Here is a 16,365-nt window from a genome sequence, read left to right on the forward strand (position 1 = left end):
TTTCATAACTTTATCCGTATACATATATTAAAAGATAAACAAAAGGCTGCATGCAACACGTATTTTGTATTTAAAATGATTCGTTGTAACGAGAATATTTGTGGTGAATGGAAACTGTGAGGGTCACAATCTTAAATTGCTTATAAATGTTGCTGGAACCAGTTTCGTTATCTGATCTGAATTTTCTGAAATGTGCAAGGTAGATAGACATTTTGATTTTTTTTTACTCGGTAATGAATCATTGTGTTGATCCCATGCTAAACATAACAAAAATCTGTACAAAGGTCTGTGAATTTTCTATAAAAATAGTGATTTTATTTTCACTAAATTCTCTTTTTCTACTAAATACAATAATGAACTATAAATAATAATGCTTTGAAAGAAGTTTCCCCTTGATATACGTACAAAATTATATCTCTATTATTCATTGTCTGTGCTGTTTTGATACTATTGCAGTTTGCACATTTCCGAATTGACAGGCCACAGGAGGGGTCATAAATCGTACACGAAAATATAAAATATTGATATAAGTACTTAATAAGCATCGTTGAACCCCCACCCCGGCTTGTTTTTTTAGGAGCCTGGGGTGTCTAAAAATGGTCGATTACAGACAGCCGAGTACGCATTTTACTTTCCAGGCGTGTTATTGTTGATTATTAAAGTCCTGAAAACGGATAGATGGAAACAAAAATGTTTGATATATCTGGCTTTAGATTCAGTTTTTTTAAAATATAAATTAAGGCTACATTTTAAAATAATAATACTATGAATTCACAATATAAAAAAATGCAGAAAAAAAATGAATAAAGTGAAATATCTTAGTAAGGAGTCATTACTACAGAGATTGTGTGTTTGACACACAAAACTTAAAAGCTTAGTGATATTACCAATATTAAAATAAAAGTGTATTTTAGTTGGGTATTTTTTCCATTTACTCATTTTCAATTATAATCAAGGCACATTTTATTTTTATTCATGAAAAATATTTATATATAGAAAAGAAGGACACATTGTTCACTTCCTCCCCCGTAATTCTTAATCAAAAATATTTATTTTGAAATGAAAAAAGCTAAGAAATCTTAATTTTACTAGTGTTCTCTAGGTTATCTCGTCTTCATTCTCTGACATATTCTAGCCTGCCCTTTCATAAAATAGTGATTTTTTTTTAGTGTTCTATCGAACTTTCGAAAAAAAATATACCCGCTAACCGTTTAGACAAAAAAAAATGTGTTGCAAAAATCCTACAGCAAGTGATTTTTAATGAATAAGATACATTTTTTTCTTTTACAATACAACTTTTAAATCTTACGGGAAACTATTCCAAGCTTTCACTGTAACCTCGCTCTAACTTATCCCCATCCCCCCCCCCCCCCAAAAAAAAAATCAGCACCAAACAAACAAACCCGCAATACTATTGTCATTCTTATAGTCAGCACTAAATTGTTCACAAACAAATGTGTTTTAAGCTGCTAAAGACATGATTCAAACGCTCAGAAAGTCCTTTGTTCTATATTTTTGCTCTCCATTTTTATGCAAAACCTTTTACATTTTTATTTTATGGGTTATTGTTGAAGGTCGTACGATAACGTATGGTAGTTAACACATACTTCCTTTGGTTTCTTATGGAAATTTGTCCATTGACAACAAACATATCACATCATCTACTTTATATAAGTATTGTATAAATTACAACGTATTTTGGTGATCTTGCTAAATGATCGTAATCCCGAAAATCGTAAACATATTTTATCTTAAAAGGGAGCAAGAAGGGTTCCATTAACAGGCCAATAAATAAGATTACAGTTAGTTTAATTTTTTTTTTAAAATAGGGGTATTTTTTCTCTCATAATAACAGTAAACAGATTCACAACAATGTCAATTTCAAGAAAGCAGACGACAGCTATTAAGTCAATAACAGTACAGCATCAATGATCTTGAAGATATGCCACTTTTAACTAAAATATAAAAGCACAGAACCAGGACATAGGAGCACAGAATCAGGACCGTTTTTCTTATCACCAGCACAGCGTCAGGACAATTCCGTTTAACAAACTTGCACGACTTTTGCAATATAATATTGTTGTAATATACTTTGCATGGTACTTATGACACATCAGAGAAAAATTAAGCAACAAAACAGTCGTTTTATTGCCGTTACGATACAATGTAAACAAACCCACCAGCACAGAATCAGGACCCACCAGCACCCGTCAGGACCAAATCACCAGCACAGTACGTTCTCTCGCAGGACAACCATATCCACCGTGATGCATGGGAAATCAGGTTACAATGGTTACATACATGGGGAAGTTGGATTACAATGGTTACATGCATGGGAAATCAGGTTACAATGGTTACATACATGGAGAATCGGGTTACAATGGTTACATACTCAAGAATTTAGTTACAATGGCTACATTCATGGGGAATCAGGTTACAATGGTTACATACATGGGAAATCACTTTATATTGGTTACATGGGTGTGAAGTCGGGTTACAATGGTTACGTGCATAGGAAATTAGGTTACAATGATTACATACATGGAGAATCAGGTAGCAATGGTTACATATATGGGAAAGTCAGGTTACAATGGTTACATGAATGAGGAATCAGGTTACAATGGTTACATACATGGGGAAGTTGGGTTACAATGGTTACATGCATGGGAAATCAGGTTACTATCATGGTTACATACATGGAGAATCGGGTTACAATGGTTACATACTCAAGAATTTAGTTACTATGGCTACATTCATGGGGAATCAGGTTACAATGGTTACATACATGGGAAATCAGTTTATATTGGTTACATGGGTGTGAAGTCGGGTTACAATGGTTACGTGCATAGGAAATTATGTTACAATGATTACATACATGGAGAATCAGGTAACAATGGTTACATATATGGGAAAGTCAGGTTACAATGGTTACATGAATGAGGAATCAGGTTACAATGGTTACATACATTGGGAATCAGATTACAATGGTTACATACATGTAGAATTTGGTTACAATGGTTACAGACATGGAGATATAGGTTTAAAAGGTTACATGTGTGGGAAAATCGGGTTACAATGGTTACATACATGGAGAATCAGGTTACAATGGTTACATACATGGGAATGTTGGGTTACAATGGTTACATGGAGAAATAACAATACTATATAATTTATGCTGGTTGCTATCAGCCGTTTTTTAAACTAGCTTCGAAAATATAGTTTAAAATTTAACTATCCCTGAACTTATCAAATGACGGTAGTTAAAAGACATGAAATAATTATATGAAATAAAATTACTGTAGAATTTTCGATAACAATAAGAATGTTTACAATATTAACAACTTTGGCCACGGACAGAGGGTAGGCTATCCCCTTCAGTATTCGCAGGTCTGCTCCAGGAATTTGTTCTGCATCATCAATGTTTCCTGGTGCACCTGCTCCACAGCGATACAAAAATGTGATAGTCGACAGGACATTCAGCACTATGGTGAATGCAGCTGATGCCAACTTGGAATTGTCTTCCAAGACCTTGGCATCACCAGGCCTCTTCTCTTTTGTTGGAGGTTCCACCTTTATGACAAGAACCCGGCTAAAATATCTGTAATTAAAACAAAATAGTTACATGAATAAAACTGTATTTAATGTGAAAATTAGCTTCAATTTCATTATTCTTATCACATTCATGACATTATAGATATATGTTGCTGTTTTCAAATATGGCTGTAATTCATAGTTGATTATTTAAATAATTAGATGATGTTAATCAATGATAAATGTTATAATTCAGAAAGTGGGACAAAACATAAGTATCTCATGTACATCCTCAGATAGAATAACATAATAATCTCGGGAATGTCATATCTATAAATTAGGTCTTTTGCGTGATTCAGTTAAAGTATGAGATGTCATTTATATTTATATATTTATGCTTCATCATTACCATTTGGTAATAATAAAATTGAGAATGGAAATGGGGAATGTGTCAAAGAGACAACAACCCGACCAAATAAAAAACAACAGCAGAAAGTCACCAACAGGTCTTCAATGTAGCGAGAAATTCCCGCACCCGGAGGCGTCCTTCAGCTGGCCCCTAAACAAATATATACTAGTTCAGTGATAATGAACGCCATACTAGATTGTACACAAGAAACTAATATAAAAATAATACAAGACTAACAAAGGCCAGAGGCTCCTGACTTGGGACAGGCGCAAAAATGCGACGGGGTTAAACATGTTTGTGAGATCTCAACCCTCCCCCTATACCTCTAACCAATGTAGAAAAATAAACGCATAACAATACGCACATTAAAATTCAGTTCAAGAGAAGTCCGAGTCTGATGTCAGAAGATGTAACTAAAGAAAATAAACAAAATGACAATAATACATAAATAACAACAGACTACTAGCAGTTAACTTACATGCCAGCTCCAGACTTCAATTAAACAGACTGAAAGATTTTGATTTCATCATATGAACATCAGGCACAATCCTTCCCGTTAGGGGTTTAGTATCATACCATCATAACATATATAAGAAGAACATAACCCGTGTCATGCCAACAACTGTTTTTAGAATAAATGTCTTTAGTTCCGACGCAAAGACCTTATCAGTGACTCAATATTAACGCCAAAATATGCAATCTTTAATGACTTGACAACAGTATCGTAATTATATCCCTTCTTAATCAGTCTATTTAAAGGTTTTGTAAGTTTCTGAGGTGAATTAGCTTTATTTAAAGTAAGTTCAGCAGGATAAATTTCATTAATATACATACTGAAGTCGTCATTATTGAGAGCCAAAATATCATCCAAATATCTAAAAGTATTATTAAATTTGTTTATCAGATGTTGTTTTGATGGGTCTTTGCTTATTTTTGTCATAAATTGTAACTCATAACAATACAAAAAGAGGTCCGCAATAAGTGGTGCACAGTAGACCATTTACCAATTTCTGTAATTGACCCTGTTATTAGAGATTTCATTTTTAGCTCACCTGGTCCGAAGGGACAAGTGAGCTTTTCCAATCACTATGCGTCAGGTGTCGTTAACTTTTACAAAAATTTTCTCCTCTGAAACTACTGGGCCAAATTACATTAAACTTGGCCACAATCATTATTTGGGTATCTAGTTTTAAAAATGTGTAGCGTGACCCGGCCAACCAACCAAGATGGCTGCCACAGCTAGAAAAAGAACATAGGGGTTAAATGCAGTTCGTGGCTTATAACTCAAAAACCAAAGCATTTAGAGTAAATCTGACTGGGTAAAATTGATTATCAGGTCAAGATCTATCTGCCCTGAAATTTTCAGATGAATCGGACAACCCGTTGTTGGGTTGCTGTCCCTGAATTGGTAGTTTTAAGGAAATGTTGCTGTTTTTGGTTATTATCTTGAATATTCTTAGAGATAGAGATAAACTGTAAAAAGCAATAAATGTCGACAAAGTAAGATCTACAAATAAGTCAACATGACCGAAATGGTCAGTTGACCCCTTTAGGAATTATTGCCCTTTATAGTCAATTTTTAACCATTTTTCGTAATCTTTTACAAAAATCTTCTCCTCTGAAACTACAGGGCTAAGTTCATTATAGATAGAGATAATTGTAAGCAGCTAGAATGTTCAGTAAAGTAAGATGTACAAACACATCACCATCATCAAAACACAATTTTGTCATGAATTCATCTGCGTTCTTTGTTTAATACTAGTATTCACATATACCAAGATGAGCAACACAAGCTATTTAGAGCCTCTAGTTTTTTGTTGTCTCACTTATGAGGGTCATAAATTTTAGTAAAAATGGAGAGTTCAGGAAAAGAGCATATTAACTTGTGTGTTATTTGGGTAACCTTAAAAGTTTTTCAACTCTTTCAATTACAATAATTTGTTGTTTAGCTAAAAGATTTTGTCACCAGAAGTTTAATTTTATAAAAAACTAGTTAAACGGCAGATACAACACTTTTAACTTTTCATGCTTTGCATTGGAAAAAGCCATTTTTTTCCGTAATGGAACCAGTATATGATTGACAAAGGGAAGTACTTTGTTTAAAAAGTGTGTAATTACAGAATCAAATTTGGACTTGTGTTAGACTATTGTGACCAAACATGCAATTATGAAATTGATTCCATGTTTGTGAGATTTATTTGTTCACTAAGAATTTGTACAATGCAAGTACTTACTTCATGAAGTTGTTTAAGTCAAAATTGGCAGTCACCATGCAGCCAGTTACAGGGGTCTTGGAAGAATGGTCTGTGGACTTGCCATGTACACAGCCATTGTATACGTCCACTGCAACCTGACTGACATAATTTGATGTTGTGGGATCATCCCATATAAATGGCAGTGTTGACTTGGTAAACCATGAATTCACAAAGGCTTAGGTACAACTGTCAAAGCAAGAAATTCAATTAAGTACTTCACAAATTAGAAGAAATGGTATTATTGTATCAATTATCAGTGTATAATTGTGCTATATTATCATAATCGACCGCATGACAAAATACCAACAAGTTTTTTTGTACTTTTGTGCAATCTTACTTGTTCCAACAATTCCTACTTTCGATAATCAAATATTGTCTGTGAGGAAAGAAGAATATTGAATAATACATTTAAATATGCATTCATTTCAACATCAATTCATGCTTGTTTAGCACTCACACCATATCTTATCTAAATTATTATACATTGGTTTCACTGAATATGATTTGAAAATATACAATTTTCCTTTTAATAAGAGAACAGGTGATCAAATCCGACTTTTTGTGTAAAACCAAATTATTCGAATGGTTTAATACCTAGATTATTTAGCATACCCATTGATTTATAACTCATACCTTAAGGATGTACTTAAGTGGTGTAAGGTAAAATAAAAATAAATCAAGAATTCAAAATTGACACTTTAAGCTGAAAGAGTACTAGTTAAGGATCAAAATAAGCTAAAAATATTGATAGGTCATGGAGCTCCTTTTAAAGATATCTAATTTATAAAATATGACGAGAAAAGGCTGAAACAGACTTTTACCTTATATTTGCATTGGTATTATTTGGGTCTCTAATCATGTAAAAGAAAATCAAGAACCTGCTAAAATTTTGTGAAATGACCTTTTGGGAGCTATCAAGTCTTATGTTAAAAGATAAATAGGTGTTATGGGACAAAACACTTTGTATCTTATGTAAAAACACCAAGGAGTCTGAACATTTGACATTTATTCCAAAACCTCACCTAAGTACACCCTTAATTGAATAATAAAATACTGTTTACCTGGAGGCTATGTGAGTCTCCGTACATCCAGTAAGCCAGGCGGCAAACATAGCAATAAGGGTTTTCCCCACCATCGACTCTCCATACAGTTTAGGGATGTTGAAGTACCTGGTATTAACACTAAGCCATTGATACTAGTACAGGCCATAAAATGAAGACCAGGCCAACAGTGCTGGACCAATGTTGGACCCTAAAATGTAATCCTCAACATCAAACAAATTCCTCAGGGATTGCTTGTTTGGATCTGTAGTGCAGATGGACCTGCTGAGCTCCCCTTTTTGGTAGTCCAGAGAGGTTAAAATTGGGTAACCATACATAAGAGCATGCATCAGGATCAACATGAAACAAGAATGTGTCCATAGTACACGGATGACCCACGCCCACTATAATTTTCTATGTTAAGTGGACTGTGAAATTGGGATGAAAAATGTAATTTGGCATTTAAATTAGATAGATCACAACCTAAGGAACATGTCTACAAAGTTTCAAGTTGATTGGACTTCAACTCAATCAAAAACTACATGTACCTTGACCAAAAACTTTAACCTGAAACTTTTAATATCATTTTTTATGTTCATTGGACCGTGAAATTGGGGTAAAAAGTCTAATGTGGTTATTAAATTAGAAAGATAATATCATAGGGAACATGTGTACTTAGTTTGAAGTTGATTGGACTTCAACTTCATCAAAAACTACCTCCACCAAAAACGTTAACCTGAACAAACGGACAGACAGACAGACGCGCAGACTAGATCATTTATTTGATCATATTCAGGTGCACATTTTGTGCATTATATGATTCAGCACGTCCTTTCAGCTGTAAGGACTGAGACGTGACTGTAATGTAATCCATTGTTAAGAAGGTATTAATGTAGGGGTTGTTTTTATAGTAATTAATCATCATGTCACTTTTATGACCGGAACTGTGTGGTTTTAAGCATTGTGTATAAGTTTCATAACATTTGGTAGAGGCAAACTAATGCAAAGTGTTCATTTGGAAAGGGGCATAACTCTAGAACAGTTAAATTGATGCCACCAAAAAGGCAAACCAACTTTGGGACGTAGGGACATAGAAGGACAAGGGTAAAATTGAATGCCCCCTTCAGGGGCATAAAGAAATTCATTTCTTATGGAGTCATTTTACTAACCCATCTCTAGAATCTCCATGCAGTTCAACTTTTTCCATGAAAAAATGATGGAAAATGATGGACATTTCTTTTTTTCCATGGATTTCCATGGAATTTCATTGAAAAATATTCCATCACAGATGGAAAACTTATATGTGTTACTTATTCATCAATACTTTTTGGATAGAAAATGAGATGACGGAGACTTAGAATATTCTTGAGATGGAAAAGAGGATGGAAACTTGACTTGGAATATTTTTTACATGGAAAATTGTAGAATCTTAACTTAGAATATTTTTGAAATGGAAAGTCATGGAAAAAATGTAAACACAAATTACATACATTCATTCCTTATCATCAATTAGACATTTGAGCCAGTGAAAGAAATGCCATCTGTTTTTCATTAGTCTTTGTGTAGAAGACAGGAAGTGATATGACTTTACAGTGTGAGGCCAAATGTAGGGTAGCACATGGATTTATACATTTTTGTGCAATTATTATTAATTAAAACATAGAAATGGTATGTAAACAATAAATGGATAATCTTTTAATAAAATATATATAAAATATTCAAGATATAGGTAAATAACAGTATTCAATTAACAAGAAATCAGATAACTCCTCATACAACACCCAACAAATTGAAAATTTGAACTTGCAATGGATATGTACATGTACATGTAGGCCACAAACAAAGATTTCTTCTCTCCTGAACAAAATGAAAAATTCCTATTGGACGTAGTTCTTGACATCCAATAGTGCAGATTTATTCTCTGATGACTTGCATTGACTGTTGGATTTAGGAGCATATTTTTTGGAAAGTACACTGAATATCCTACCATTTTGAATGTGTACAAGCTCCTTTAGTTCAACAGAATAACATAATGAAAACACCTATAGTAGATTTTTCACTTATAATTATAAAGATGGGGTATTAAGAGAAATTAAACTGTATATAGTGTATTATAATAACTAATAATCCACTACTGAAGTAATTTGGTTATAAAATAATTTAAGATCTGTTGAAATTGGTAACCACCAAATTTGATATCCAGTAAAATAAATGAATCCACAGTTAATTACAAGTCAAGTTTCATATTTTATTATAACATGTCATTCCAACAATACATCAAAAACATAATTATATTTTTTTTAAACATATTGGATACCCTATATATAGCTTGCAACCTATATCAACAATCAAATCTTCCAACATGAGTTTATATGAAAATCCAGGTTGCTAATGAGAAATAGATCCATAAGGGTAAAAACCTAGATCGCTCTAAAGAGCCTGTGTCGCTCACCTTGGTCTAAATGCTTTGGTTTTTTGAGTTATAAGCCAAAAACTGCATTTTACCCCTATGTTCTATTTATTGCCATTGCAGCCATCTTGGTTGGATGGCCGGGTCACCAAACACATTTTTAAAACTAGATACGTAAATGATGATTGTGGCCAAGTTCGGATTAATTAGGCCCAGTAGTTTCAGAGGTGAAGATTTTTGTAAAAGTTTACTAAGATTTACGAAAAATGGTTAAAAATTGACTATAAAGGGCAATAACTCATAAAGGGGTCAACTGACCATTTTGATTATGTTGACTTATTTGTTAATCTGACTTTGCTGAACATTATTGCTGTTTACAGTTTATCTCTATCTATAATAATATTCAAGATAACAACAAAAAACAGCAAAATTTCCTTGAAATAATAATTCAGGAGCAGCAACCCAACACCGGCTTGTCCGATTCAACTGAAAATTTCAGGGCAGATAGATCTTGACCTGATAAACAATTTTACTCAGTCAGATTTGCTCTAAAAGTTTTTTTTTTGAATAATAAGCCAAAAACTGCATTTTACCCTTATGTTCTATTTTTAGCCGTGGCGGCCATCTTGGTTGGATGACCGGGACACCGGACACATTTTTTAACCTAGATACCCCAATGATGATTGTGGCCAAGTTTGGTTTGTTTTAGAGGAGAAGATTTTTGTAAAAGTTAACGACGACGGACGACGGACGACGACGCCGGATACACAGTGATTAGAAAAGCTCACTTGGCCCTTGGGGCCAGGTGTGCTAAAAAGTGTATCTTTACAATAAACTGAAGATCATAACTAAGTTCTAAAGATATGGACAATACCAATGAAGACATTTATATACAATAATTATAAAAAAAAAATACATAGGACAAAGACTTAAAAGTAGTTAATCATTATTGTTTTAAGGATTTTATTTAAAAAAAATATCTCTGTATTTAAAACTGTAAAATAATTTTTAGGTATCATGAGGAAGAAATGAAACTCCAAAAAAAATGGTTAATGCTGTTCTACAAGATGTATCTACTGAAGCCTGACAAAAGTGACATTTATAACCTTAATTTCTTGTTATATAGTCAGTGCAAACATATAACAATTTTGAAGGTTTTTGCTTGTTTATTGTATTTATTATAATACATCAAATGAATTTGAATTTTTGGAATGTTTCAGATGGAAATATTATTATTTCCTTTTTTTCTCATGGATGGAAAACAGGTTCCAATACTCCATGTTCCATGGAATTCCAAGAAGTTTTCCATGATACATGATGGAAAATCAAGGGATGGGTAGTTCTCTATATAACTATTATCTGATACTTTTATTCAAGTGCTAAATATAGAAATTGATCTACCTCTTTGGTGGTGGCAAGTAATGGCCTGCATCTGTATCGTCATCAGTCTTTCTCTTAGATTGACTGAATGTTGGTTGCTTAACAGTCAGTTTCACAGGTTGTTCACTTTCTTTTTCCTCCACATTATACTACAAAAAAAGAATTAAGGTTAAATAATACAAAACCAGCACTCCATATCAGTCTTTGTTACAGCATAGTTACTTACATACTACAGCCCTACTAGCAGTAAATAATTAAAATTCTAAGCATAAGATATATGTATATAATCAAGTACAATATAAATAACTACAGACAGTGAGAGTGCTAGCAAACCTTTCCTGCAGAGGTTGAACCATGAACTGTCGAAGACATTTTCTTTTTCATTTCGGAAATCTGAAATAAGAAAAATTGAACCCCACCAAATTTTTTTCACCTCCCCCTTTCCCTTATTCCAGAAATGATCTCATCTCAAATTTCTTATGTAGTTTTCAACAATAACTACTCATTTAAATACATCATAAATATAAAATGTCATACAGTCATGATTTAAGTACTATTCTGGACAAAGGAAGATAACTCCAATGCAACATGTTATGCTGGCAAATTTCCAATGAAGTTCATTAAACTAAAGTTTTTGGCAAATTCCCAATGGAATTAATTAATGATAGAGTTTTTGGCAAATTTCCAATATACATTATTTAAGAGCAGTTTAGGTGAGATATTAAAATGAGTTTCAATTACCAACCTTACACTGCTTTTAAATTATGTGTTGTACTTAATTGTCCATTAACCTGGAATCCTTTCCCCCTTTTTTGCACCTTATTCCTTAACGGTTTGAGACATAATTCCCAAAGACAATTCTTACCATCCATTTGTGGTATTCCAATATCCAAAATCTAAATACATGGTTAGATTCATCATATCAAAGAACCCTAGAATTCAATTTTGATGAAATCAAATCAAGTTTTATTTTTGGACCCTTTAGACCTAAATGTGAACCAATTTGATAACTGGTCCTATATACTAACCAGATGCTCTGCAGGGCCCAGCTTTATACTACAGAGGTTGAACCCTGAACAGTTGGATACAACATTCAAGCTTGATTCAGCTCTAAATCTGGATTGTGATTAAATAGTTGACACAACATAGGTTTCTGACACAGAATAAATGTGGTCTAATAAACTTATTTTTTTTGTTTTGCCTTTGAGCAATTCCCTATGCTGTTGAATATTAATCCTCTAAAATAAATGTTTGAAAACAATTTCTTTTTATTTATGAAATCTGAAATTAGAAAAATTGAACCTCCCTCCCAATTTTTTGTTCACATCCTTCCTTTCCCTTATTTCAAAACTGATCTCAATTCAATTTTCTAATGGAGTTTTCAACAATAATTTTTCAGTTAAATGCATAATAAAATATTTAAATGTAAACTAGAGGCTCTCAAGAGCCTGTGTCGCTCACCTTGGTCTATGCGCATATTACACAGTGGAAACAAAAATTCATAACAAAATTGTGTTTTGATGATGTTGATGTGTTTTTAGATCTTACTTTACTGATCATTCTTGTTGCTACAATTATCTCCACCTATAATGTACTTGGCCCAGTAATTACAGTGGAAAATATTTTCTAAAAATCTACAAAAAATTATGAAAAAGTAAAAAAATTACTATAAAGGGCAATAACTCTTAAAGGGGTCAACTGACCATTTCGAACATGTTGACTTATTTGTAAATCTTACTTTGCTGAACATTATTGCTGTTAACAGTTTATCTCTATCTATAAAAATATTGAAGATAATAACAAAAAACAGCAAAATTGCCTTACAATTACCAATTCAGGGGCAGCAACCCAACAACGGGTTGTCCGATTCATCTGAAATTTGCAGGGCAGATAGATTTTGACCTGATATACAATTTTACTCCAGCCAGATTTGCTCTAAATGCTTTGGTTTTTGAGTTATAAGCAAAAAACTGCATTTTACCCCTATGTTCTATTTTTAGCCATGGCGGCCATCTTGGTTGGTTGACTTTGTCACAGGACACAATTTTTTAACTAGATACCCCAATGATAATTGTGGCCAAGTTTGGTTTAATTTGGCCCAGTAGTTTCAGATGAAAAGATTTTTGTAAAAGTTGACGAAGACGGATGACGACGACACCGACGACGCCGGACGCTGGACGCAAAGTGATGTTAAAAACGCACTTGGTCGTTCGGGCCAGGTGAGCTCATAACCCAAAACAGCAAAATTTCCTTAAAATTACCAATTCAGGGGCAGAAACCCAACACCGGGTTTTCCGATTCATCTGAATATTTGAGGGCAGATAGATCTTGACCTAATAAACAAATTTACCCTTGTCAGATTTGCTCTAAATGCTTTGGTTTTTTAGTTATAAGCCAAAAACTACATTTTACCCTATGTTCTATTTTAAGCCATGGCGTCCATCTTGGTTGGTTGGCCGGGTCACGCCACACATTTTCTAAACTAGATACCCCAATGATGATTGTGGCCTAGTTTGGATTAATTTGGCCCTGTAGTTTCAGAGGAGAAGATTTTTGTAAAAATTAACGACGACGACGACGGACGCCAGACGCCAAGTGATGAGAAAAGCTCACTAGGCCTTTTAGGCGAGGTGAGCTAAATAAGATTTTACTCAAAGTTTGTAATTTCTTTTAGAATTCTTGTAAGACACTTATTAGTCCTGAACTAAGGACATTCACAGGATATTCACAGGATATCAACTCAATGCAAGCAAATCTGTAAATCCCGACATGTATCAGGATAATTTGCTGAGACCAGGACCTGAGAATCCTGACCACAGCATTATCACAGGATTTTCTACTAGGAAATTTATGGTCCAGATGGTCCCTGGATATCCCTGGATTATCCTTGTTCCAATACCCTCCCTTGTTAAACCTATCTCAGGATCAGGATATCTCAAGATTGCCCTGTGATATTTTTCAAGCTTATCCTGAGATATCCTGGGGAGATCAGATATATGAGTCAAAAACTGCATTTTACTCCTACATGTATGTTCCATTTTAGCCATGTCTGCCATGTTGGTTAGCAGGCAGGGTCATAGGACACATTTTTATAACTAGATACCCTACATGCCCTAGTGATGATGGTGGTCAAGTTAAGTTTAATTTGGGTCATTTGTTTCAGAGAAGAAGATTTTTGTAAAAGTTAACAGATGACAACGATAGACACCAAGATATAGATGTATACACTGTTGAAAAGTTTATAAGTATCTTCTCATTGCTTCTATTGGTTCTAAATAATGGCAACCAGATGCTCAATTGACAACTTCGACTAAAATATATCATAAATATACTTATTCTCACCATTTTTTAACCATACTATTTATTTAATTTAGAGTATTGTAATGCCTAAAGAATACCTTTTGTACTAAATAAAAAATATAAATTTGAATATAAATTTTACCTGTTTCTTTGAAAAGGCACTATCTCTGATCTTTTCATACATTTGATTTGCATACTTTTGTTGAAAGGTTGCAAAGTTTGCATAAGCTGCAGGTACTTGGGTACCCCCATCAACCTGACAAAAAAAAATATACAGATTAAATTCATATCGTCAAGATGATAATTTTCAAACAACAATTGTTTTAGGAAACTTGCTTCAATTACTTTTCAATTCATATATCGTTTCAGCTTTCAATATTTTTATATCATTGAGTAATCTGAAAGAAAACTAGTGGCGCTCACCTAGGCCTGTTTTACTGATGCTTTGGAAATCATGTAAAATAAGATTATAGTATTAGATATTAGAAATTAAAATGAGCTTTGCTGAGCTTAGCTGAATTTGGATTGTAATTAAATATTTGACACATATTAGGTTGCTGACACATAATAACCTTAGTCAAAGAACTTAGAATTGGTTATATGATTTGAATTTATATTCAATTGTTTGCTATTCTGCAATACAACATGCTGTTGCTAATTGACCACCCCCCCAAAAAAAACAATGTACCCTTCTTTTCTTCTTTTGTGCAATAAACTATGCTGTTAAGAATTGCACCCCCCCAAAAAAAAAAATCCCCTTTCTCCTTAATTGTTCAGACCACGACCCCCAAAATCAATCTAAACCTTCCGTTTCAGGTTATAAACATTGTAATTAAATTTCATAGATTTCTTTTCCCTTATACATGTACTAAAGTTATTGTTATGAAACCAAAGTTTATCTGATAATGATGACAACGACGTGATACTAACATACGACTGCATTTTTAAATTGTAAAAAATGACTATAAAGAGCAACAAGAAGCTCTGCAGGGGGCAGTTTTATATGACTGCAGAAGTCGACACCTGAACAGTTGGGGCAAGTATGGACACAACATTCAAGCTTGAAACAGCTCTGAATTTAGATTGCGATCAAATTTTTGACACCATATGAGTTTCTGACACAAAAATAATGTCAAAATCTTACAAATCTTTTTCGCAATATTTTGCAATTAAAGACTTCTTCTTTTAACTTTCAAAAATTTGGAATTTGAGAAATTTGAGGGAAAAAAAAAATTGAAATCAATTACCACCACCTTTTTTTTTTGGCAAATAACACTTAAACATAAGTTATAGTTAGAAAACTACAAAAATAATTATTTTGTGCCACCTTTTCGGCCCCTAATTCCTAAACCATTGGGACCATAACCCCCAGAATCAATCACAACCTTCCTTTAGTGGTATTGAACCTTCTTGAAAAATTTATAGAGATTTATATACACTTAAACACAAGTTATTGTCTGTAAATTACAACTAGAATGGTAATCAAAGTGCTTGTAATCCCTGAATGGTAAAGACTGCTTTAATCTATCAGTTGGTAGTAAAGTGAATATCGCTTTAAGGTGGCTCGTGGGTACAAAAATTTCAGCAAAAAATTAAACCTTTATTTTTTCATTACAAATTTTATTCATTACACTATTCGTTATAACTTTATGATATGGTACGAAAATCAGCCCAAAAAATTGATTCGGTTTGGCCCAAGATGACTTTTAAAATTTTTATATCATTGAAAAAAATCCAAATTCTCCCTTTGGTGCAAAAATGCAATTTTTTGGCATTTGATTTGAAATATCTTTTTTAACTCATCGGTGACCAATGTTTTTTATAATTGTTTTCAAATAAGGCGTATATAAACTAAATAATTGTAAAATTTAAGCGATATCTGTAATTATGTTATTTTAAAAAACGGGACAAAAACATAAAGTCCCCAAAACTCGGTTTTGGCGACTTAAATAATGATAACTACATTTGCCATTACAAGCAATAGCGGAGGATGTCACCCCGTTCTGGACATTGCCACAGTAGCAGCAACCAGTTTGAATG

At 33.2% G+C, this 16,365-nt stretch overlaps 1 protein-coding gene across 1 annotated transcript in view; it reads right to left on the minus strand.

Annotated features, from left to right (window-relative positions):
• Positions 1-16,365, minus strand: part of LOC134686355 (uncharacterized) — a 114,344-nt gene that overhangs the window by 34,417 nt on the left and 63,562 nt on the right. Inside the window, exons 5-6 of the mRNA XM_063546030.1 lie at positions 14,468-14,581; positions 11,047-11,174 (exon numbers count right to left, since the gene is read on the minus strand). Coding sequence (XP_063402100.1) covers positions 11,047-11,174; positions 14,468-14,581 — 242 coding nt within the window. The remainder of the gene's footprint in view (positions 1-11,046; positions 11,175-14,467; positions 14,582-16,365) is intronic.

This window comes from Mytilus trossulus, chromosome 10, assembly GCF_036588685.1.
Source record: "Mytilus trossulus isolate FHL-02 chromosome 10, PNRI_Mtr1.1.1.hap1, whole genome shotgun sequence".
NCBI classification, from domain to species: domain Eukaryota; kingdom Metazoa; phylum Mollusca; class Bivalvia; order Mytilida; family Mytilidae; genus Mytilus; species Mytilus trossulus.